The sequence below is a fragment of the Anoplolepis gracilipes genome, chromosome 11, assembly GCF_047496725.1.
Source record: "Anoplolepis gracilipes chromosome 11, ASM4749672v1, whole genome shotgun sequence".
NCBI classification, from domain to species: domain Eukaryota; kingdom Metazoa; phylum Arthropoda; class Insecta; order Hymenoptera; family Formicidae; genus Anoplolepis; species Anoplolepis gracilipes.
Genome location: NC_132980.1, coordinates 10,865,905 through 10,891,859, shown reverse-complemented (window position 1 = coordinate 10,891,859; position 25,955 = coordinate 10,865,905). Strand labels below are relative to the sequence as shown.

General features: G+C 38.5%; 2 protein-coding genes across 6 annotated transcripts in view; one reads left to right on the top strand and one right to left on the bottom strand.

The window, feature by feature from the left end:
* The first annotated feature begins 250 nt into the window (after nt 1-250).
* On the top strand, nt 251-13,341 carry Chic (profilin chickadee). Its single transcript, XM_072901787.1, has 3 exons — nt 251-494; nt 9,639-9,908; nt 13,052-13,341. Exons 1-2 carry the CDS (start codon nt 384-386, stop codon nt 9,906-9,908), a joined length of 381 nt encoding a protein of 126 aa, XP_072757888.1. The 5' UTR covers nt 251-383; the 3' UTR covers nt 13,052-13,341.
* Nucleotides 13,285-25,955, bottom strand: part of LOC140670910 (uncharacterized) — a 199,299-nt gene continuing 186,628 nt past the window's right edge. For all 5 annotated transcript variants that reach the window (XM_072901762.1, XM_072901764.1, XM_072901763.1 and 2 more), the window contains one exon: nt 13,285-25,669. In XM_072901762.1, the coding sequence (XP_072757863.1) occupies nt 25,584-25,669 (86 nt within the window). In that variant the 3' untranslated portion in view covers nt 13,285-25,583. The remainder of the gene's footprint in view (nt 25,670-25,955) is intronic.

Sequence of the window (25,955 nt, the reverse complement as noted above, 5' to 3'; positions counted from 1 at the left end):
AGAATGAGATGAAAATTATCAATAAACGCAACGATCGAAATATATCGATCGAATAGTGAAATATCTAGACAAATCGAATCGACGTTGCTTATCCAAATGTCCCTAGAACGCAACCATCGATTATCGAAACGTCGGTTAGGGGGCGCGACAGTACAAGCTGTGCGAAGGACGACTCGGCAATGACGGCGGATCGACGAAGGGAGGGGTGGTGGGGCTAGAGAGGAGAGGAGTAGAGGAGGGTGGCAGCAGGCAGCACGACCGGCGTTTCAGCCGCCGCGTATCGGTAGTCGCGAGACGAGGCAGTCGGTGACGGGTTGCGGTCGTCTAGTGTGGCGTAGTGTGAACAGTTTTCGGTCGCCTCCTCCCCCCCCTTGTGTTCAAAAATGAGCTGGCAGGATTACGTTGATAGGCAGTTGCTCGCGTCTAGATGTGTTACCAAAGCGGCGATCGCCGGACACGATGGCAACGTATGGGCGAAATCCGAGGGCTTCGAAGTGAGTAGAACTCTAAAGGAGAATAATACTCCGAGAAACGCGCGCGCGCGAGAGAGAGGGAGAGTAAGAAAGCGAGAAAGAGAGAGAGAACGAGCGAAAGAGCGAGTGAATGGGAAATAACCGAACAACGAGAAAGAGAGAAAGAGAGAGAGAGAGAGAGTGATGGGGCGGATAAGAACGCAGGGAGAAGCAGCCGGTAACACGCCCCCCCCCCCCCCCCCTCGATAAAAGGGAAAGTGCGCGGAGTAAAGAGAGCCCTCCGATCGCGAGTAAAATGCGCTTTGTGACGCGAGAGAAAGAGACGGAGAAAGCGCGAGGGCAATGAGAGAGCGAGAAGACAGAAAGGAGATAGAAAGAGAGAGAGAGAGAGAGAGAGGGAGGACAGATGCTCCAGCGAGATCGTCCGCTCGAACCTTCAAGCTCCCTGTATGCGAACCGGTTCGAGCGAGCGTCGCGCGGCATGTCGTCCGTCCGTCCGTCGGACTTTCTAACCCCGAAATATAAAAGTGCCACGTAGACATATCCGGCTCGTCAGCCAACCAACCAACCAGCCAGCCAGCCGGCCTGCCGGCCGGCCGGCCGGTCGGCCGGTCGCATCATCGTCGTCGGCCACCGCGAGAGAGCTCGCGCAAGACGACGACGGACGGGGTCGCACGCTCTCGGGGGCGGCGGACATGTTCGCTTTGACCGGCTAGCTCCATCTCTCTCTCTCTCTCTCTCTCTCTCTCTATATATATATATATATATATATATATATATATATATATATCTATTTCTCTCTCTCTCCTTCTCTTTCTTTCTTTCGCGACGAATCGATCGAGTCAAGTGCACGCAACGAGTGCCCTCGTCGGCGAGACGACTTGACCGTCGAAATCGACGACGAGAGCACATGGGGCGTGCGTGGCGTGAGTAAACCGGCATCGATTGCGTATATCGCGCACCTCGGACAGGGTGTGGCAATAGGTGTTCGCTGCAAAAATTCCTCCCGCCTTCGAGACATGACGTGCGGCGTGCGGCGCCTCGCGAAAACCGGTGCCGATGATTTCAGCGGGACACCGCACGTACGGGAAAGACGCGAGGAACCTGTCGACGAGAGACTGCGCGATCTGGCTTTTTGTCGTCGGCGATGAGATATGAAAGGCGGCACACGTGCCATCCACGCGACGCGAAAGCCGAGAGCCGAGACTCGATTACTCTGAAAGGAAGTTTTCTAACACGCTCTTTAGCTCTCGTCCTCGAAAATGTATGCAACGGCTTTTTCGGCGGCGATGGCGACGCTTAACATGGCCGCCTTCTATCAACGCGCCGGGCACGTTGCGCTGTCGCATAACGACGTGGAAATGGTGGTCCATTGTCTGCGATCACGACGTTTCTTAATCGACGGCCGAGGGCCGAGGGCCGAGCCCGATTTATAAGCGCCCGACGTGTATCGGCGAGTCCGCGAGGATTTCCGGCGAGAGGCAACATCCGCCGGACGGGACGAATCGAATTTTTAGGTTAGCCTGGCGACGAGCGTAGGCACGTAGGCGCGAGGAGAGGTTGTGAGACGAGTGGGCCGATCTTTTTTCCTTCTTTCAATCGCCGATTCGTGATGTGTTTCATCACGAATATCCGGCTAATAAAGCTTTCCGAATATTGCCCGATATTACTTGTGTCTCCGAATGATTTTATTCCGTTCGACCTAAAGTCAAACACTTTAATTAGAGTTTAATTAACCGTTTGTCTGTCGCACATGTTTTATTTTACATTACGTGCTTTGCTGATTTTGAGCAATAATAAAAGTCTGTGAAAATTTGTCTGATAAAAATTTATTATAAGAGTTTCTTAATCTGTTTCTTGATAAGAGTAAAGTCGATAATCTTCCTCGGAGACATTTTTATCCTTGGAAAAAAAATGTGTATATACAATATACATTTTTCGAATTTCTGCTCGATGGATGTTCTTATGGATTCGATTTTAATCTTTAAAGTTGCGTACGCATGAATTAAAATTTTTGACGTTTCTCAGATATTGCATTTTTCATTCATTAACTTTTATGAATTAATTGCACATTTTTCGATTAATCAATAAAATTATTAACGCCCGGAACACCCATTAAATATCGCGAATAATTAAGGTCAAATTTACACCAAAATCTTTACATTACATTATAATAAATATGAATACACACATATATATATATATATATATATATATATATATATATATATATATATATATATATATATAAATTAATAATTGTAAAATTTTTTTCTCAATTAAGATGTTTAATCGAAAGTTATTATTTAATATCTATAAAAATCTTTTTTCTAATAAATTGTTATCTCTCTGCACATACAATATATATTATTTTTTCTACAGTATCAATTATATTTATAGAACTTTCATCATCCTCCATTTCAACAAGATATTTCTCGTAACTGCAAATTATTTGACGATTTTTGTCCAAATAAATATTTTCAAGAAACGTCGAGATTCTTTCTTTGAATTTTTCTTCAAGAAAAGTGTAAATTTGATCGCTATTAATTCCACGATGATGTTTCGCGCGTCTTCACTTCATGAGGCTAATAATATCGGTGATTACTGGAAAAACATGGTACATTGCGAGACGTCATGCCAGTTCGATATGTCAAATCTAAGCGTGGCAATTATCGCGTGTAAGAGATATTTTTGCGTCGTTTAGAACGTTTCTCAGCCCACGATAGTCTGTCTTTTCTAATATTTTGCTCTAATATTTTGACTTTTATCTTTTACACAGAATGATCGGTTCTGCAAAAAGAAAATGAAAAAAGTCTTTCTTCTCGTAGTTGCTTCGAATCGCAGCGAAAGTAGCGATTGTGATCGATGCGCCCTCCACGTTGCACTTTCCGAAACTCGTCGCAAATCCTGTCGGTAAACCTGTCAGTGGGATGATCGTCGCAAAAGACCTCGGCTTTTCGCCAAGTTGGCATTGAAACGGGTTCGAATCTCGATTCTCGATTCTCGATGCCACCGACATGCGGAAATGATATGTCTAATCATTCGTGACAATGGAAGCGAAACTGCTGACGATTGTTGCATCATTAAATGTTGATGGATAAGATTAAGGGAATAGAGAATTAAGAAAGTTTTTGTTAAGCGAAGTTCAAAGAGAAAGATAATAAATAAGAATATGTACAGAGGAGATAAGAGAATCTTATCATCTAGACAATCTCAAAGACTAATGGAATGTTGTTGTTCGTAGGCTTTAATTATGATATGTTTAAAAATAAAGATGTATCATTCTTTTCGAAAGTAATTTCGAAACAAATTTTCGCTTTCAGGAAAAAAAAATCAAGGATATTCATTTCTTATAAATTTTGACACTCAATAATATTTTTCATGTTTTATTACCGCTTGGAAAAAATTCAAGTTAAAAAAGCTGTTTTTAAATCTTTTGCTACAGCGTGTATCGTGCTTTTTAGAAAAATTTTACATTAAATCGAATTGCTTATATAGGAAAGATTATTTAAATATTATCTAGTAACTAGATTGGATTAGAAACGCAACGAACAGAATGTGAAAATTTTCGTTGAAGAACAAAGCGAGTAGAGAAATTTTTAGTGGATCCTGTGGATCGTGAAAACTATTCCACAGGACAGTCGTCGATAAGATTAGGATAGGTTAGGAGTAGTGCAGTCACACGTGGCTACTCTACTAAAGAGTCATAGTTAGACGGAAGAGATCGGGAGATAAGGTCGCCAGCTGCAGCCCTTGTGGCCCCGCGTGTGTTTTCCGCTCGCAAAAATGGCGATGCCGGCCGGCAAAACCTCTCGCAGTGCTGTGTCACAAAACCGGGTGCACCGAGAGCCCGATTCGGGACAAGGACTTTGCTGAGATCGGATATAAATTAACGCTCCTTATAAGAAATGTCAGCGCTGAAATCACTTCGTCGGGGGCTTCGAGAAAAGACGGGCTACTTGCGCGAAACTTGACCTTATTATTATCCAATGGCTTGAATTTCATTTCTTTGAAATCAAACAGAAAGGAACGATCGTGTGCCTCTTTACGTCTTGAAATTAATTAACCTTCTAATAGCGAAGGAGAATAAAGTTTATTTTATTACGCAGCAAATTAAATTTGTTTCACGTTGTGTGTTTGAAAAAAAAAATATATATCATTTAATATTTAATATTTTACATTCTTTATATCGAACATCTTTAAAAATCTGAGGAATTGTGCTCGTAATTTTAGCGAAAAGATTACTACAAATTTATATTCGAAAATAATCGATGAAAAAGAGAAGAATTAGAAACTGATTATTTGATCAATAGTTAAAATAAAATTATAGAAGAAACATGCTTTGCATTTATCTCGCGACTAATACACTTTTTGTAAGGATTTCTACAAAGTTATAATTCTTTCCTGATTAGCTCGGTGATAATTATGGCAATTAATTTTCTCAACTGATGAGTGAGGACTAGCCTGACGAGAGCGTTCATTAATCCAGCTTGTAAAACCAGTCCAAGCCGAATCGACAAGCTTTTAACCTTTTAGCTGCGACATGCGAAAAAATATTTTCTTTCAACTGTTGCAACCGCGTGACACATAACTCAGATTTATTTTCCATTAATCAGCATATATAAAATGACATTAGTTTTCTTATATATAAAAATATATTTTAAAAATATCTATGATTTTATATAATTTACATATTTATAAAATATTATATTTATATCGTTCGCGTTTAAGAGAAAAAAATGGACGGACTAATCTCGATATTTGTAGTCGAAAAGTTAAACCAGAATATGAGACATTGGCTTCGAGCGAATGATTCATCGTTTTCAGGGCCGTATCATACGAGGAGGTGGGCCCGTGTCACCCATCTCTCGGGGTCTTATCATGACTCACACGTCTGGTTTAGCATTCTCAAACCGTCTCAAATCGATATGCCAGAGGGGACACTATTCTTGTCCGGCCCGACGAGAATATCTCTCAAGTCCGGCTGCTAAATATAAGTGGCGCAAAACGAGTCGCGAAATTTTGTTTAGTGTCTTCGCGATCAAGCAGTTATTACCGAGACAGCTTGTCGCAGTTCAATGACTCTTGTTCTCGAATAGTGTAAATGTTCAAGTATACTCGTCTCCGTGCACGACTACAAGTATCATCTCCTTTTCCTTTAGTTTCCGCCATGTTTCGTGTCTTTAAAGCGAGTTTAGGTTTCTCTTTCGAGACATAATTTTTTATTCGTACACATTTTCGAAAATTCATGAAAGGATGACTCTAAGCTTTATTCTGCAATAATGAATTTAATATCGAGTGCTTATAACAAAAAGTTGTGAAAAAAAAAAAAACATGACTTATTATTAAAAAGCAGAATGTTTAACAATTTTTAATTTAAATTCTTTTTATCTACTCTTTTTGCATTTTTTAAATATTCTGAATAATCAGATGCAATTTTTTCGTTGTTCGAAAACTTTTGCAATTTCACGAGAATGTGGCGAAATAAGCGAACGAAAATCATTAAATATGCACGAACGGCATTGTCATCACGGAGACGATACGAAAAACAAGCTAGTAGAGTTGAACAGAAAGCTGACATTATTTTCCCGCCAACGCGCAACAGGATAAGATACTCTTGATGGTGCGGCGTATTTTATCGACTCACTGATAAATGTGGGGCGAGCTTTTTTTCCATTATCGGTACACAAGCCAAGGAAAAACGTAATTATATAGTTTTGATACGTGTATAACGTTACATCAAGCGGACAATAATACATGACAAGAAATAATTAAACGAACGTCGCAAATTCGTATATTACAATTATTCAGGGATAAGAAAATTAAAGAAGATACTAAAAATTTTTTTCCATATATGCAAGAGTGAATTCTCGCGAAAGTAACGAGAAATGATTTCTTTTTTTTACGGTATCGTGAGCGAGAAGTGCTAAAGTTAATATTCTCTCTCTCTCTCTCTCTCTCTCTCTCTCTCTCTCTCTCTCTTTTATAAACTTTAATTCTTTTCTTAACAAAAAAGTTTATCGTATTTTAATTATTATATTAAGTAATCTTTTATATATATGTATATATATATATATGTAGAGAGAGAGAGAGAGAGAGAGAGAGAGAGAGAGAGAGAGCGCTTACAATAGTGATAAATCGAGATTTCGCGAAAATAAGTTATGGGAAATAGATGAAAGAATGAAACGTTATTTCTCGAGGTCGAGAAAACAACTTTGATAGAAATTTAACCAGAAGGTCCCGATTTTCGCGAGGTGTATTTTGCAGTTGACGTTCGACCGGAACGTATTTAATGCGATGTTTCGGCGGAAATAGCGACCGAGGGACAACAAAGCCATCCTCGGGCTTGAGCATGAGCGTGAGAAAGAAGGCGGCGGCCTGCCGTACAAAGACGCTCGTATAATCGGGTACACTTATAGTTCAAGGCCGCTCTTAGATCATCCCGGATTAACTGCAACGCGTCGACATTTAGGCGTGCATCGATCCGCTTTCACGTCACTCTTTACGAAGAGAATAGCTCTCTTACAGGTCTCGTGAAGAATAATAGCTCTTCGCGCGCTCTTTAGAAGGAAGAAAAGACACGCTTATTTACGTCAGAATTTATCGTGTCCTCCTCCCCCTCCCCCCCCCCCCACCTGCATGTGAAAAAGAAATCCATGGCTAAAAATCTACGGAGGAAAGTTCGAGGACCATCGAGCCCATTTCACATCGTGTTGCTTTTGCTACGTGAAATGAGAGAAACTCATTAGAATCGTAGATGTATTCGCTTTGACAGGACTCGTCGGTATCCAGCCTCGTGTAGCCACGTTCGATTATAATAGTAGGCGATCGATTCACTGACGCGAATTATGCGACTCTTATCGTTCATTATCTCTCGTTCATGTCAGCCGATCTGTCAGACACGAAAGGGTTAAAGGAGCAATTGACTTTGAGACACTTGACTTTGAAATCTGTGATTTTCTCTCGGATATCTCTCTGTCACGGATACACTTCTAAGAAATCCATTTCAAGACGTCACGGTAGTTTTTTTTTTTTTTTTTTTTTAATGTCTTCTTTATCACATTTATCGGCATGAATAGAGGAACAAATTCTTCTATACAAAGCTCGTCGCTTCAATAGTGAATTTTTACAATTAGTATTCTCAGACGATTTCTTCGTAACAGGAAAAAAGTTCATTGTTGCATTGGAGTTTAATCTTTCACATTAATTATTTCAACAATGAAACTTTAAATTTTTATCCACAAGTAAAAAATAAAAAAGCGTATTGTAATTTCCTTTATCCGCGTAAAATGATATATTAACTTTTGCAGCTCCAACACGTTTCAGTGAATCTTCTTATATTTTCAAGTTGTTATAATCAGAATTATTTTGTACTACCGTGAAAAAATTCTACTCTGTTTCTAAGTAGTCGGTACGTCAGGCGTAACTCTCTGGGTATTATTATGTTAACAATAATTTCATGACTAAAGATGAGCACAGACGATTATGATAATTCAACGATAAATAATCGCGGGACACTTCTATTCGCTTATGCATAAATTAATAATGCATAAATCCTGTTGTAGTACATCAGATTTAAAAAATAAACGCGAACGTGTCAACAATATTTACTATGCCTTTTTACACGTGTGAAAAATAGATTATGTGAATTTTGCGGAATTTATTTGACACGATGTGTCTCTGAAATAATATCGCGAATGCAAATCGGTAGTGAATTTTGAACTTTTCACAGAGAAAATATATTTTTGATAGAAAACATCGTGCGACGGGAGGGAGAGGGGTGGAGGGGGGTGGTGGGAGATGACGACTAGTTTTGCTCTTATGAAAACTCCAGTGACATCATCCGCTTGCATCAACGATATTGCATTTTTTATAAATAAGTTGGATCCTCGGATGATTTTAAGATAGATCTTTAGATCATGGCTCGATAGCTGCTAGCTGGATATATTATCGATTGCTTGAGATACACGAGATTGTTTCATCGAGGAAATATATTTTCGTATGATTTACATATGTAATATTGTTACTTTTATTTTTTTTTTTAATTACAACTTTAATTAATCGCGAAATAATTTCACAATTTAAAAGTCTCAATGAATCATGATATACAGAGTGGAAAACAAAATATATTCCTCGAATAAATTTCAAGGACACTCTAATCAACCGAATCTATAATGTGATATTTAAATCTTTATTATATTCCGTTGATGTATTTAATTTAAAAAATTATATTTTTTTTTTACATCCTTTGTAATCATGGGAATAAGATAGAAACGATTTGACTGAATGGTTTATATTGGATAATGAATGTGCACTATTCTTCGACAGACAATGTGCGTAGCTTATTTATGCATTTGCAAGGTTTAGGAACATCTGTGACAGAATAAAGTAGACAGAATGTATGTTTCTAAATATCTAGGTTCCAACACAGACTCGCTGTGTATTCAGTGTCATTCATGAATGACGAGAGACGATTGTTTGCGAACCACGAGTATCTAGTTTGCTTGTTGCCGCGTAATCAAGATTCAACATCATGGTACGCAGTGATATAATAATAGATAACGTCACAAGTGTATTTTGCTAATAAATGAAAGCCGTAAAAGATAGCTGGTTCCATCTTTATCTCTCTTTCTCTCTCTCTCTCTCTCTCTCTCTCTCTCTCTCTCTCTCTCTCTCTCTCTCATTCATTTTCTTCGCAGAAATTTATTTTTTTTTTTTTTTTTTGACAGTTTTCACCGTGGAAAAAGAATTATAAATTTTTTTATGAATATTATTTTTAAATCAGCTTTTATATAAAGGAACAATTTTTACATATTAATTTTGTATAATAGTATAATAATGAGAAATGATGGATTTTTATTTGAAAAATGCGTGTCTCATTTTTAAATGAAATATCTTTATTTTAAACTTAATGAATGTCTAAAGCGAAGTTGTGTGACACCGTCGTGCTTCGTAATCTCGTATAACAATAATAATAATAATAATAATAATAATAATAATAATAATAATAATAATAATAATAATAATAATAATAATATGATACTCTCTTTACATGACACGGTCGTAGTTTCTGGGATTAATATTCCACTGAAAAGCTTAAGCGCGTTATTACGTTGTCACTGTGCCTTTACTGATAATATAAAAGGCTTTTCTCTCTATTTCCAGGTAAGTAAAGAAGAGATCGCGAAATTAGTGCAGAGCTTCGAGGAGCAGGACATCCTGACGTCGTCGGGGGTTACCTTAGCTGGCAGCAGGTACATCTACTTGTCGGGCACGGACCGTGTGATAAGGGCAAAACTTGGCAAAATCGGCGTACACTGCATGAAGACGACACAGACCGTAGTTGTCTCCCTATACGAGGACCCCATACAGCCTCAACAGGCCGCATCTGTCGTTGAAAAACTGGGCGAGTACCTCGTGTCCTGCGGCTATTAGGTCAGTATTATAATAAACATTTTAGCTTGCAGATAAATGGTCGCGATCGCATCACGGAATATTTCGTTATCTTTTGACAGAAGAGATGCTCCAAACGCGCCGAGGTTCCGGAAATAATTCGTTTCGAAAATACGTGTTTTAAATTTATACAGAGATCCCTGGCTTTCTCGCACGGGCAGCGGAAGCACTCTAATCTACCTCCTTTAAATTCGCGCTCGAGGGAACTTTTCAATCTCGCTTACGGACGAAAGTATTCGCTGCGTGTGTCTGACGATGAAATTTAATTAACGTTGCAAATATATGGAAGAATTTGCGCTACTAAAAGATACTGAAAAATTTAAGCTGATCAAAAATACCACGAATATTTTTTAATAAGATATTATTTTCAAGAGATATATTCTCATAAGATATTATTTTATTTTTTATACTCTAATAGTTTATTATTATATATTATACGAAATTTATATAAAAATTTCCGATCATTCAGCGCGACATTTTAATACTGTCAAATATTTTTCAATTCGATTCTTACCGCGTTAGGATTTATCAGAATCACGGCGGTAAAATTTTATAATTGCTCTTAATTTTATGAAATGTGAGAAATGTCCTTCGTAGAACGAGTTGGACAAAGTTTCGCGACATGAGCTGTCTTGCCTGAAACTGTACGCATGCACATCTCTGGCTTAGACACCGTCACTTTGCACGTATCCGCGTGCAAAATCGGTTGCCGGTTTGCGTCGCTGATTAACGCGACGCTTATTCATGACTCCCCCTCGTATCGATTTAACCGACGAGTTTCCCTCCCGCAGCCGCCCGTCGTGTATTACGCGCTTATCATTATCGGCTTGTCACTCAATAGTGCACCCCGCGACGCACTTGCGACAAGAGAGACGTTCCTATTGTGCACCTCGTTGCATTTTCGCGCGTCTGTCAAGCATAACTGTGGAAAACATTCTCTGCTCTTCCACCGCGAGTCGTTGCCTCGCGTTCGTTTCCATTCCTCTAATTCGTGTAAATTGCAATCGACAGCGTGTTTTTGTTCAGAAAGAAAATATTTTTCAACTACTGAAATTTTCTAGAGCATGTTGATTTTTGTCGATTTATCGAAAATTTGAGGCTTTAAGTGAACTTATCGAGCATTTTCATGATTATAAATATTATGGAGAATCTATATATAAATCTATTTAATATTTGTCACAATATATAAAGCTATAAATAATATAATTATTATAGAAAGAGTATCTATATCTAGTATAATTTATTATATATATATATATATATATATATATATATATATATATATATATATGATATATTCTACAATTTTGTATGTATCATATCTGTCTACACACAAAATTGTAGAAATGTTCGAATTCTGACACAGCCTATACATATACAGGGTGTCTGACAATTCGAAAAATCTCTGATGTACAGAGCTGAACAAAAAATTCCTTTACCATTTTGCGATTTTTGCAATAATTATTGAGAAGTTAATTAAAAAATATCGACCAATTCGCGCCAATATATTAGCGCTCTGCGAAAAGACAGCCCGCTGTCACACGGTCGCTAGGTGCACAGAGAAAAGAGACAGTTACACTGTTACACGTTTACTATATGCGTGCGACTATAACAGCAACCGCGTGACAGCGGGCTGGCCACGTGGTAATACTCACACGAATTGGTCGATATTTTTTAATTAATTTCTCAATAATTATTCCAAAAATTGCAAAACGATACAGAATTTGTTTGCTCAGTTTAAACCACTCTATCTGTACACGAGAGATTTTTTACGAATTACCGGACACCCTGTATATGTATAGGAGCGAAAAATTACAACGCCGCATAAAAGTCGATTTTTCTCGGTTATTTTTCGTGACGAGATACAAGTGCAACATATGGTTGCACTTTGTGAGTGCTTTGTCAGCGCTTACAGATATTGCTACTCTACTATCGGGAATTCGAATACAAACCGATTGTGTGCGTACATGCTTCTCTTGCGTATATACATACGCGAACAAGTATTCGTATATGGCATTCCGATAATTTACAAACGACAAACAGCGTTATACGAAACGAAAAAAATAATACGCCTATTAATGAGACGTCTGCATAATTAACGGAACTTAAATAATTTAAACGATGATAATTTAAATTATTTAATTTAAATTGTAACGAGTCGCGCATTAAGAAGTCGCTTATTTTGCAATATTTTCCGCAAATTATCAAAGTATGAGCGGCATTTTTCGACGTTAAATATCTGATTAGCATAAGTTATATCTCCTTTGTAAATTGCATAATTATTGAATTTCTTAACGAAATAATTTATAGAAGCCTTTCTTTATATTTAAATTCTCTATATATTCGTAGAAAAAAATGGAGCTTTTGTGAAAGAATGACTAGGCGAAATTTTCCACGCCATCGTCGATTCGTCGCGAGAGATTCGAGCGACGAACAAATGATCTTGGTGACACACGCGGTGTTCAAGAACACTCGTCGGCTTTCGAAAGAACGACGGCGACGCACAGTCTTCTGCGTGACTCACGCGGATAATTCTCGACGAGCGTTTTAGCTTGATATCAGTTTGCCGCGATGACTAATCACGCTGCACTTGCGTATTCGTTTCAGTCGCGAGGTGACATCGTGTCGTGATCAATATTTTCTCGTTTCTTTTTTTTTTTTTTTTTTTTTCCTTTTTCACAAAGGATGGAACGCGAAGAATGTTGCTTCTATTCGTAAATAATTATTCACGTTAAAATCACATTAGAAAAAAAAAAGATTTTACAAAGTAGATTAAATTGTGATATAAAAATTTTCCGATTGGATCACGTGAAAGAGAAAGTAGGATAATACCAATTGTATCTTTATAAAACTAAACATTGGATCCTATGTTGCGACTACCGTGTGTTTATCAATTTATCTTATCAGTTTTATCACACTTCGATGATATAAATTAAATAGATTCTCTTTTATATATATATATATATATATATATGATAAAACTGTATACTCTTTCTTGATCGATATAAGCAGCGAGATTAAAGTTCTAATTCCATTTTTATATTTCTGGTCTCGCAATTATTGCGAAATAGCGATTCACTTCCGCAGCCGACTAACCTGCGCCCTAATCCTGCTTTCTGTTGCAGTAACCTCTGGGACCCAACACAAATATCTAATATTAATAATAAACGATATCGGTCGATTATTTTAATGAACAGCGAATGGAATGCGCCATGCCGCACGAGTCGCGCCGGAACTGCCGCAAGCCCTGCCGCGCGACAACCCACGAATGAAGAACAGCAACAACAGCAACAACACACAGAGCGACGACAGTAACTACCCACCATTACTGCTCCAGTCATCATTCTCTTCTCTTCAATTTCTGTTTTTTTTTCTTTTCTTTTTTTTTTTTTTTTTTTTTTTTGCCCTTTTGACGCGACGCGCGCAGAAAACGGGAAGAAAGAGGCACGCGCGCGAATCTACGCACGCACCATACGTAAACAACGCACCCTTCTTCCCTTTCCCCTCTCCTTTCTTTCACGCAATCACGCGCCTTCTTACGCTCTCCTTCCATCACTTTCCGGAGCTGCTCTCTCAAACGACAAAATATGTATACGTACTTAACGTGTAAAGATCCTCGTAGGCGCGTGTACTCGGTGGTGCGTGACGGATGCGAACGTCGGAAAACGTATCGGCACGTATGATCGATAACTCGCTGATAGCCCGATGTCATTGTGCCACACATCTGCTCTCTATGCTCCCAAACTCCGCGAACGAACGGCTGTGACGATGCGTGAGATCGCATCGTACCTTAGATGACGGAGGAAAATCGATACCATACAGAGATAAGGTGACGATATTGTGCGTCACGCGCCATGACATCGATGTCGCGGAATCCGACAACGTGTGTGTTGTGTAGGGTTTGCGAGCGACAACACGCGCGCGTGCTGTTCCTGAAAGAGGGCGATAGATTGCGACAAACGCGCGTGACGGATTTCTTCGCGATCTCTTCTGATCACATCTGATCGAAAATCTTACACGAGCGTTTTTTTTCTGATTGAAAAAAAAAATAAAAAATAAAAAAAAAATAAAAACGTTGGATTGTGAAGCGCGCGTCGCAATTTATCGCACGATGAAAGCGACGAGCCGAGGCTCATTGCGTGAGACGCGACGTCGCATCTTCCACACTTTTCGTTCGGCTTCTTCTCCGGAGGGGAAGCATGGTCGCTTCCGCGCGAAAAATTCGGCTGTCTTCGATTCGAGAACACGTGTCCGCGAGACACGTGTCACATGTGTGTGGTGTGCGCGGAAGCGATCTCGGCCTTTTCTTGTATCATACACTCAACACATCCGCTTCGTTCACGCACCCAGCTTCACGCGCGCACAAAGTACATCGACGATCGATATTGACGGATATTAAAGAGAGAGAGAGAGAGAGAGAGAGAAAAGACGCAAAAGAGAGATAGAAAGAGTGAGAGTGGAAAAGAGAGAAAGAGCGCGACACGTCAAACTTTTGTGACCGTTTATGCGATGTTTCGCTGACGAAAAAAAAAATGATACACACACATATACACATATGAATTAAATATAAGAAGTAATGATAATAAATAATAATAAACTATTGTGTGTTAGGCTTACAGTCTTTTTCGTAGGGCACGAAAGGGTGAGCGCGCGGGCGACAGAATGAGAGAGAAAGATATAGCGAGTGTTAGGGAACTTGGTAAGGTTGAGAGAGGGAGAGAAAAAAGAGAGAGAGAGAGAGAGAGAGAGAGAGAGAGCGTGAGGAATGTTTGAGATGAGAACGAGAGAGAGAGAAAGGGACAGTGCGAATGAAAGATGCAGAGTGAAAGATAAAAAGAATGATCGATGATTGGAAAAATCAATGGAAAAGAAATTGAAATTTTGAAATTGACAGCACGGAATAACAAGATATGAAGAAGGCGAAAATAGAAAGAGAGAGAGAGAGAGAGAGAGAGAGAGAGAGAGAGAGAGAGAGAGAAAGGGAGAGAGAGTGAGAAATGAATGTGAGTGAGAGAGAGAGAGAAAGTGGAAGGGAGGGAGAGAGAGAGAGAGAGAGAGAGAGAGAATGAAAGAGAGCAAGTATGAAAGTATAATGATGGCGATAACAATGGCGGCGGCGATAATAAAAATGATGATGATAAAACGATAACATTGCGGGCGAGCATGCGGCAGCGGGTGATGCGGCACGGATTGGCCGCAATCCTGGCCGCCTCCCCCATCCCCCCCAAGAATCGATACGGTCCTTTTAGCTATTTACTGTCTTTATTATTGCTATGTGTAAGAAGAATAAAACAAAATGGCGAACGATGTGTCATAAACTGCTGAGATTTTTATCGATGAAAAGGTGAGAGAGAGAGAGAGAGAGAGAGAGAGAGAGAGAGAGAGAGAGAAAGAGAGAGAGAGAGAATAAGAGAGAAAGAGAGAGAGAGAGAGAAAGTCGCATAAAAAAAAAGAAGACATCCACACCGACATTTATTAAACACATACACACGCACATGTACAGACACATTTAAGCGTGCATGCGAGAGTAGTGTGTTTTACACAACAGATGCATTCGCAGGTATATCGAACTATACAACAGCGAGATTTCTTGAGAAAGTTCAGCAAACGAGCCTAATAACGATTTCCCTTAGTGTCAGCTTTCGAAAAGTTCGAGCAAAAAAGGGGTATAACGGCAGAATAAGCAACCGAGGAAATACATTTTTTTTTTTTTTTTTTTTTTTTTTTCTCGATTAATTTATATTTCGGTTATAAAGGCGTAGCTTTCCGTCTAATTTCAATTATTAAAATACATTTATATATGTGAAGTTAACATTTCCTTATTAATAATATTTCACATATTATTAAACATTTCTTGCATATTTGATGCTATTTTGAAATATTAAATATATTGATATATAATAAAATTATATAAATATATATTTAATGTACTTGTAAATCATCTGTTTCTAGAAGTAAGAGAGGGGAGGTTTTCTCCGACCAACTCTATCGTTCCGCTGATAGAAGATGTACGATAGAGTATATATCGCCGGAAACTTCCGCCCGACACTCTTCGTACGTCTCTGTCAGATAACGAGTTTATTATTATTTGCATGCGAAAATCGGTCTTGATCGGTGTTTTTATTCGCGCTTTTATCCTCTTGTCGCGGTCTTCTTATCTTCGCTCGACCCGCCAGCGTCGACATCGACGTCGCGCGGTCGCGTCGTCTTATCTTTCCCATCCTTTACGTCGGTTTCTCGGCCTTTGGGGCTACTTCTCCGGCTATACGGTTGACAAACAAAAAGCGAGAAACGCAATATTATACGCGGCATTCGTCGGTAATTATGACTGCGCGAGAGAATCCACTTCCGAGGAAGAAAAAAAAAAAAAGATTCCTCTCGCGAAAATAAATCGACGGTGTACCTGCGAATTTCTGCCGTGTATCTGTAGATGCGTATTCATTCGATGCACGGTGAACAATTTGACACAAGACGTATACATATATACACACACACACACACACACACACACACACACACACACACACACCCATACACACACAGCATGTACACGATACCGCTACCAATTATTACTACTACTATTACTCTACTGCTACTATTATTACTATAATTGGTTGCTTGTCGATTCGTCTGACGCCAAGCAGCGGCCCAAACTACTATGTAACGATTTTTATTGATAACAAAGGAAGGAATAAACATTGAAGTAAAATAATTGTAATAAAAAAGAAAACAAAAAAAAAACGAAAAGAAGACGAAGTGACTCCTACATAGGTACTCGTATCACAATCTCGCTCTTCCGTGGCTCTACTTCCGCGTTTCTTCGTATTCTGCACCGGATATACTTGATTCTTTTCCTCTCGATGCCGGTCGACTTCAACAATCGATTCGTCGTCTCTTTTCAAAGAAAAAAAAGAACAAAACTAAAAAGACGGAGAAAGTTGATATTTTACCTTCATTCATTAAACAGCTTCTTTCGGGAGTTTAATAATAGAAATTACCTCTCCTTCACTATTCTTATAAATGTTCTTCTCCTTGTTCCGCGTTTCCTTGTTGCTCGTCTTTTGAAAAGTGATGATCCGACGAGGATAGCTCGTTCTACGGTATTCACAACAACTGTGCTAATAAAGCCAAACACGTGCCAATAAGTGTATCTCTTTTATCGTCGTAAAGATTCCGTAGGACGCGATCTGACCTTTGTTACACGAGCAAATGAAAAAAAAAAAAGCTTGTCTTATTACGCATTTTTTGTTGCGTTTGCTTTTCATTATTGTGAAAATTCAATAACGATTCGTGTTATCCGGCGAGAGGAAAGGACCGCGGAAAAGGAGGCGCAGGAAGAAGGACGCACAAACAGGGCGAGAGAAAAGAAATTAATGAGAAGGATAAAAAAAAAAGAAAAGATCAACGAGTTACTACAGATGCGCGCCGGACGACTAGATGTAACTTTTGTAAAGCCGAAATACGTATATATACTTTTTCTCGTAAGGTTCTTTCGCATCACGTCGACGACGACGAGAACGACACAACCGAAGAAAGCGAAATTGTGTTTAACAGAATAATAAATTTGTATAAAGTGGTGTAAAAAAAAAAAAGGAAAAAGAATTAAGGCATTTGATGTTTGCGTCTAAATTGCGAGCGCTCTAACGGGCCATTGAATAATAATCAATGCGAAATGCTGATGCGACCAGACTCGAAGCGTAATCGAGGTAAGTATGACATTCCACTTTGTTTTCTGTGTAAAAAAAAAAATTTGCAAATATTCACGCTTTGGATTCTTTGATTAAAATAATTTTTCATAATTGCTAAAAAATTAAAAATATATTACTATTTATAAGAAACATTAAAATATTTTTTTTTTTTTCGATATAGTAATACATATTAAAATAATATATATATTTAAAATTTTTGCGTGATGTATAACACATTTATATAATAAAATATAGGAAATGAAAAAGTTTTATCATATGAAACAAATTCAATAAATATTGTCGAACTCTGTTTCTAGGAAAAGTCTCCTGACCTTTCAGAGATATAATTATTATTTTATCGACGGAAATTGCGGTTGGATATTTCCGCGAAATATTGCCGCATTTCCACGCGAAACTGCGGTTTACCAAAAGATCGTACGTAGATTTTGGCTACGTTTCCTTCCTTTTTTATATAGCAATGTTGCTATAAATAGCTGAAAATATCCGAGATTCAAGATCAATTTTATTTGGAAAAGAGATGATTGCAAAAACCGAGTGTAAAGAAACAAGTTGTAATTTCAGCAGATATTTCTATATATAAAGTTTTAACATTATTATTCTCGATTTTATAGATAGTCCAATCTTACATGGTATTTTTCGACCAAACGGGATTAAGGATTTGGGATCAGTCACACGTTATGAGACGTGTCATTTTGTTTTTCATTTTAAGATAATCCTATCTTGCTCGCGCGTGACACGCGATTCACCATTGCGTTCTTTCACGTTTGCGTCATGACGTAAACGTCACATCAGTACATATTTAAAATAACACACACACTTCGATATTTTAGAGATATTTAAAACCTTCATCTTATCTTTGTTTTTAATATCTCTAAAATTAATATTTTTTAAATATCTCTCTATTTTAAGAATTTGTGAAGCAAGATACGAACCAATTAATTTCAGTGTCATTATTTTTACGCTAATGTGCCGAGATCGTGTTCCTGAATTATCTCTCGACATGCATGTACATTAATTACGATCCGCGGCCTCATCTGCATCCAACGACGAATGCATATTATCGGTCATCGAAATGAACGTACACAAGTGCAAAGTATTGAGGAGATAAATCCGATCGTAATAAATTTATTGGCAACAATATTCGATCCGTCGTCGTGCGCAAATAAATACACCGTCGTTGGTTGGTTTTTTTTTTTTTTTTTTTTTTTTTTTTTAGTCTAAAAATGTCGATATATTTTCTATATCCCGTCCCCTCTCGGAGCGAGGAGAGGCGGGAGATAATTCCAATAAACCTCGGCTTATACAAATTCATCGGGGCAGTTATTCCGTCGGTGTCGACGCTGTCGTGATGCTGTCGGGCGCTCCGATCTCGCGCCGGTGTTTCGCGTCCGAGAGAGATCCCTTCTCAGGTCTCTTCTTCGCGCACTTGCCCCTTTTCTTCTCCCCCTCCCTCGAAATAACGTAAAACGTATCCTACGATTTTGTACTAGATCCTCGAAGAACCGGCGGTTTGTTCCGTTCCGTTACTCCTCCACCTGTCCGTCCGGACTCGAAGCGAGATCCATAATCCCGTAAATTCTTCCCGACTTTACGAGAGCGGAGAGATCTACTCTCTCCAAACTCATCGCTTCACTCATTTCAGAAAGCGTCTTTGTATCAAAAATGTCGAATAATATTTATATATATTTCGGATATTTTTACAATGTCTCTATAAAGCTACCACTTCGGCCGCAGAACGAAAGATGGAATGAACGATGATGGGAATGTCTTTATATATCGAATATCTTCTTTTTCGTGTTTCCTGAAGGAAGAAAATTGCAATTGTCGCGTGACGTTTCTTTCTAAAATGCCTGATTGATATCGCGAGATCTCTCATTTACTTTTCGACGGAATTTCGACGACGTTTTCGACTCGCGCCGGCGAGGGAAGAGAGCGCCCGATCGGACACACACGTCGTAACATCATAATTAAACACTATTGTAGCGCGATAGATGTGCGTCATACGTAATGTAATTTTACATAGAGTTACATCGTAATCTAAATAATGTAGGCGAGATAAGTTACGAGAGCACGTATAATACAATATATTATATATACAGAGAGGCCTAAAAGTTTGGAAACGGGCGAATATCTCGAAAATTTTTGTCTGAAACATTTTTCTCTAAAATGCTTTATTTTCGAATTATTCGACCGTTTCCAAACTTTTGGGCCTCCCTGTATAATATATATATATATATATATATATATATATATATATATATATATATATATATATATATTTATAGACTTTTTCCTTATCGCGCAAACGTGTGTTGTGTATATGTACGTATGCGTATGTATGTATGTATGTGTGTGGAATTTCAAAATTTATATATAACATAACGAGGACACGCGCGAAGGTCTCCCCAATTTGTGCGCATGCAACTGCATCTCGGTGCAATCTTCCGTGCCGTATGATACGCAGGTTTCTTCGGTGCGGAGACATATCTGTGAGGTTCCGTGAGAGAGGCCTCGTTCAATGAAAACCGCGATCAGTCTCGCCGAAGGATTGTCGAAGAGCAACACGATCCCAGTTGGAGTTACTTTCGCCAGGTCGCTTTGTAACATATGGGTAGTCAGGTAGTGTATCCTACAATCCGCGCGCCGACGCCGTGACTTTGGCCCTTTCGAAGGGAGAGAAATGTATTTTGCTGTGTATGACGGATGAGAAGAAAAGAAATGAGAGAAAATACCGCTTTCTAAATTCTTTCACTTTTTTTTTTTTTTTCGACCGATAAAAATCGCACACAGGTCGTGGTTTGAATTCTATTTGCGGCTTTTTATTTTCTAGTATTAATATCAAATTTATAAATGCTACAAGATGTAACTACGCACTGCAATATACATACATATATTATATATATAAATTATATATAATAAAAAAAATAATATATGTATTACAAAAAATCGTTTACAGAGAGGAGATCGAGTCCCTTTGGGATGGTGTCGGCGCGCGGATCCTCGTGTATAAGGCATGCGGTTTGGTGCTTAGCTACTACTTCTATGTATTCCGAGCCTGTAAATTATCTTCTTCCTTTCAAAAGATCTTGACGCGATGATTCGGTTCACCGCGTGTCACGTTGTGGTTCATCTCCGCACGAAAACCCTCGTCCATCGTTTCTATATCTATGCTCGTTGAAAAAGACGGGTCTCTCTCTCTCTCTCTCTCTCTCTCTCTCTCTCTCTCTCTCTCTCTCTCTCTCACTGCGATTCATCCCGGCGCGTTTCCAAGCTCGCTCGTCATCATCATCATCGTCGTCGTCGTCGTGACGTGACGTGAACAACGACGAGGATCGTGACAATCGTCTAACAGTGAAAGCGAAACGACTATTTCGTGATAGCGATATTAGTCATCGCGTTGTAATTCGTTTGCTATCCGAGAGACGTGACCTCTCTCGTCTCGTCGGTTACATCGAGGAGGAGACTGCGATCTGCGATTCCGTCGCGAGGACATTTATTTATGTAAATATATTAAATAGCGTACGGAGTAAAGTTAATTCGAAAATTTTGCGAAATTATCTTGAAAAAGAGGCGCGTATCATGTGAATTCTCTCGCGGAATTGACAGATCACAGCTCGTATTCGAAGACGCTGCGGTCTCACATTGGGGATCATATCTCAAACGTGATCTCATTGATCATGATTACGTGACCTCAATATGAGGCCGTTCGTCAAGCAGCGTCTCGCAGATGACACCGGATCTCATCGGCGAATGGTGGGGGGTGGGGGTGGGGTGGGGAGGGGAGACGTATATAGTATATACGCAGTGCGGCGTATTTTTACGCAACAATTTTATTGTATTACGAACGGTACGTTGCACTAATGGAGTGCATTATCCTCTTAGCTTCCTAATCTTGGCACGAGAATAAACTACAGGCAACATTGCGAGACCGAATTAAACGTTTAATTCAAGAATGAGACAAGTTCCACGCCTCTATCTCGTTCTTGCTCTTCGATTGATCTTTTAATTTCATTCTGTACCAAGATAAAGTTTTTCCAAAGACCTATTAATGTCGTTCTTTATAGTTTACATGACACACTTTCTATAACGTAATTCTATATTTTTATCTTTTATTCTCTATAATTATTCAGATTCTGATATCGAATCGGTTATTCAATTAAAAAATATAAAACTTATTTAATTAAAAAATTTATTCTGATATAGAAGTTGTGACCAGATTCAATTCTCACTTCTAATATAATTCATCTATGCTTTCGAATCGTCAAGGTCTAACTTGACCTGATCTGACCTGCGAGACGCGGCAGTGATGGGACAGACTTAATAGAAGCAGCGCGCAAGATCGTTAACGCTCCGCAGTTTACGCTTATCTAGATTACCTTTAGACTTATCGGTAACGTTGACGGATGAGCGACAAAGTTTTTCAGCCAACAGTTTGTACCTTGCCGTGACGAACGCTCCGTGAATGCCCATTGTCCATTGCCGATCGAAGAACCTCGCCGTCGCGTACCGTTTCGAAAATTTCGCGATTAACCGAGATTTTGTCCAAAACGCATCGTCATGCAATTATCACCTCGCTTCTTTTCCTCTATTAACGGGATGCAAATCGTTATTGATGACACAACGAATAGAGAAAAAGAATGAACAGTTTAGCAGATGTCTCGTAAATCTGCTGGCGGAGTTTGATGAACTCTATAAAGAGAAATGAATATAAAAAAGTAAGGTACGTTTTTAGTAAGATAAATTATATTTCTCAAGCGTCTCAAAAAATGTCTAACATTTAACCAGTAATGTCAGGAGAATCCTCCGCAGAAAAATTAAAATAAGGTAAACTCGGGTAAGATGGTCACAGTTTTTTAAAATGCAAAAAACATACTTTTCTTTTTGTTATTTTTTAATAGTGCTTGACATATTATCTTCCCTGAAGCTTAAATTATTACGTAATATTATCGAAATTAAAAGGAAAATATTTCATAGAAATTTTATATTATCAAGATAATACAACATAAGCATTGGCCATCTTACCCAACTTTTAAGGAAAAGATGGCCACGATATTTATAAAAAAAATAGTAAAAACGAAAATAAAAATTATAGATCATATAACAATTTACATATCTTTATAATATGTCTAATTTACGATTACGATAGCTTAACTGTCATTTATTCGACGTTGTAACAGTTTTTAGTGGACAAATGAAAAACTTTGCAGATTGTCAAAAATAAAAATATGATATAAGATTCGCAATATCGTAATTTCGAATAATCTATGCACGTAAACTACTGCAAATATCGATTATCTTTGATAATGACTAAAAAAGCGCACTATGTAAATGGCGATTATTGAAAAAATTACAGCCTATGGCCATCTTTTCCGTATGGCCATCATACCCTAGTTTACCCTATTCCGCTAAAGCGAAATATCATTTTTCGGGAAAATTCTCTCGGTAATAATAAATTCTATTTTGCCTCTGAGACTTGTTCTTCTTGAATTATTCTGTACATTCAAATATTATCATCTGACAGGAAAATGGATATTTCCGTTCGCATTCGGTCGATATAAAAGAGAAATGACACGTGAATCCTTTTTTTTTTTTTTTTTTTTTTTTTTGTTTCATTTCCAATTGTCTCGAAATATAAGCGTCAAAATCGTAAGAATAGATATATACGAAAAAGATAGAGAGATAGTATAGATAGAGAGAAATAATTTACAAATATATATATATATACGAAAGAACGCGCTGGCTAAAAGGTTCGTCGACAGTTTTCTCTCCTACAGTTTCTTCGAGCTCGACACACCACGGGACAATCTTTGGCATTCGACCGATTTTCGATTGTATTTTCTTGCCGGTCGTCTTTGTCAGATATCCGAGGGGATGAACGCGACACATTGACTTAAAAATTCTATTAAATACATGCGATCATAGTTAGCATCACTTCTCTTTCTTCGTTACATTATCAGCTATTAACCTCAGTTAATCGTATATTATCGTTAATAATATTAATCAATAGTATTATTTTTATTATCGTTAACGCGTATCTCGGGGTGTGTATATTTATGTATGCGTGTGTATGTGTATTGTGTGCCGCCTGTATACGTATATGCGCGCGCGCGTGTGTGTGTGTGTGTAATCATTCCATTAATAATAACGTTATAACGTGTTAATGATTCTATAAACTTACAATCGTAATCAATAATAATGCGCGATGTGATATCCTTTTTTTTATATCTCACCCGCGCCCATTTCTCTCACGTTTTCTCTCTTTCACACACACTTTCTTTCGTCCTTATATTCCTTCGTCTTGTACGCATAATAATAAGTGAGTATATTCAAATATATATACTCGAATACTCTGTATATTGAATTGTTTATTATTTTATTACTCTGTTTTCTCGTTTTCTCATTTCTACAATACGCGCGGCGTGCGTTATTTCTCGATTATAAAAGGAGGGTAGTGGAAAGATTTCGAACTGAAAACACGCAATCTCGCCGATCGATGAAAAAACGCGATTGACGACAAAGAATATTTATCGTATGGATAAAAAAAAGAAATTCCATCTATTATCGTGTCGAAATAGCGCTACGTAAAAATGTTCATTTAAAAGTCAGACTTCTTTTTATCTTTTTCGAGAGAAACTCGGTTTATTAATAAAATTGAACAATTTTTAAGTTAACGACTCTAATCACAATTAAAAACAATTTAGACTAATAAAAGCTAAACTACGCAGATGAAAGCGCGCGATTCGCAATTCATATTCTCTTCTACGAATACATTAAATTAATGTAATGTTTCTGAAAAAATTCCATACGTTTAGAAAAAAATTACGACTTTTTTGTAGAAATTAATGACGGTAAAAAAATAATTTGGTCGAAAAAGAAAAGATTAATTAGCCGTTGCTGATGTACGACATTGTTGAGATATTCATTTCAAAAGGAAAAGAAAAAAAAAAAAAACGTATTCAAAGCGTCTCTCGACTTTCGTCGATTAGCGAGAATCACGTCCGCACGCGATTCGTCGTAAGTGCGAATCGCGAATCACTTTAGGCTTGTGATAACGCGTGGCGAGAGAACTCAACGCGGCGTGACAGGCAGCGTGACGAAGACACCGTGAAGAAGCATTTCGATCCGGGACGACTCTCGCGTTCCAGCTCTATAGACCGTGACACGTTCTCCCGCGAAAGTGACCCAACATCGCGCGAATCTCTTTACAATGATTAACGTAATATCGATAAAAAGGCTATAGTAATGTACAAGAGAAAGAGTTTTGGAATTTTTGGAAAATTATCGAACAATTTCTTTCCATCTCGATTAAAACGATTAATTTATTACGAGATATAAAATAAAAGAAAGGAAAATCAAATTACAAAAGCGAAACCGAACGACACGCAAAGACTCACCCTTTTGCGGCGAACCTGAAAAATCGTGTCCCTTGGCCCTCCTTTGGCAAGATAAGAAAAGGACGGGACTTTTGTTTTAATGCTGTCAAGAGCGAACATAAAAATCGATTATGTAATTTTAATTTATATACAAATATTAGATTAAAGGAGGAAAGATCGTATAATTTTTTAAGAATAATCTTTCGCGCGGATTGACGCTTCATAAACTTAAAGGCAAAATTATAAAGAGCATCAGCTTAATAACTGGGATTAATTCAGAGGTCGATCCATAAATATAATTCTAAATAAATGTCTAAATAAATATAATTAACCAGATTTGCGCACACGAATAGAGCCGTATTGTGTCGAGAGCGTGCACGCGACAAGACAATACCCGGTTAAAGAGGGAGAGGGATGAGGGTCGCGGTCGATACACGTGTAAATCGGGGTTACTGGACGATGCAGCAGCAGGGATTGTTCGCGAGGGTCGTCGTGGTGGCGATGCTTCGCTGTCGCTGCTGCCGCAGCTGCCTGTTCCGCTGGTGATGATGGCTCGTCACCCTCGCGCACCTGGGCTATTGGTTCTCTAGGGAGTAGTGACGCGACCTCTTCCAAAAGCCCTTGAAGAAACCCTTCTTCTTGGGCGCGTCGCTGTCCGCGCCTGAAACAAAAAGTGTTTACCCCCGGAAGGGGGTTTGAGGATTTACTACCCATCTCTCATTTATTCCAGCGCCGCAGGCGTTAAACATGATTTATTTCGAACCGAACACGTATCACACTTGCCAAACTTAAACGGATATATCAAGGTTTGCAGCGGTCTGTAGGCATTTCTAAGGTACTTGGTCTCATTTGTAGCAACATCACGTAGGGTAAACTAGGATATGATGGCCATAGACTGTAATTTTTTCAATAATCGTTACATAGTGCGTTTTTTTAGTCATTATCAA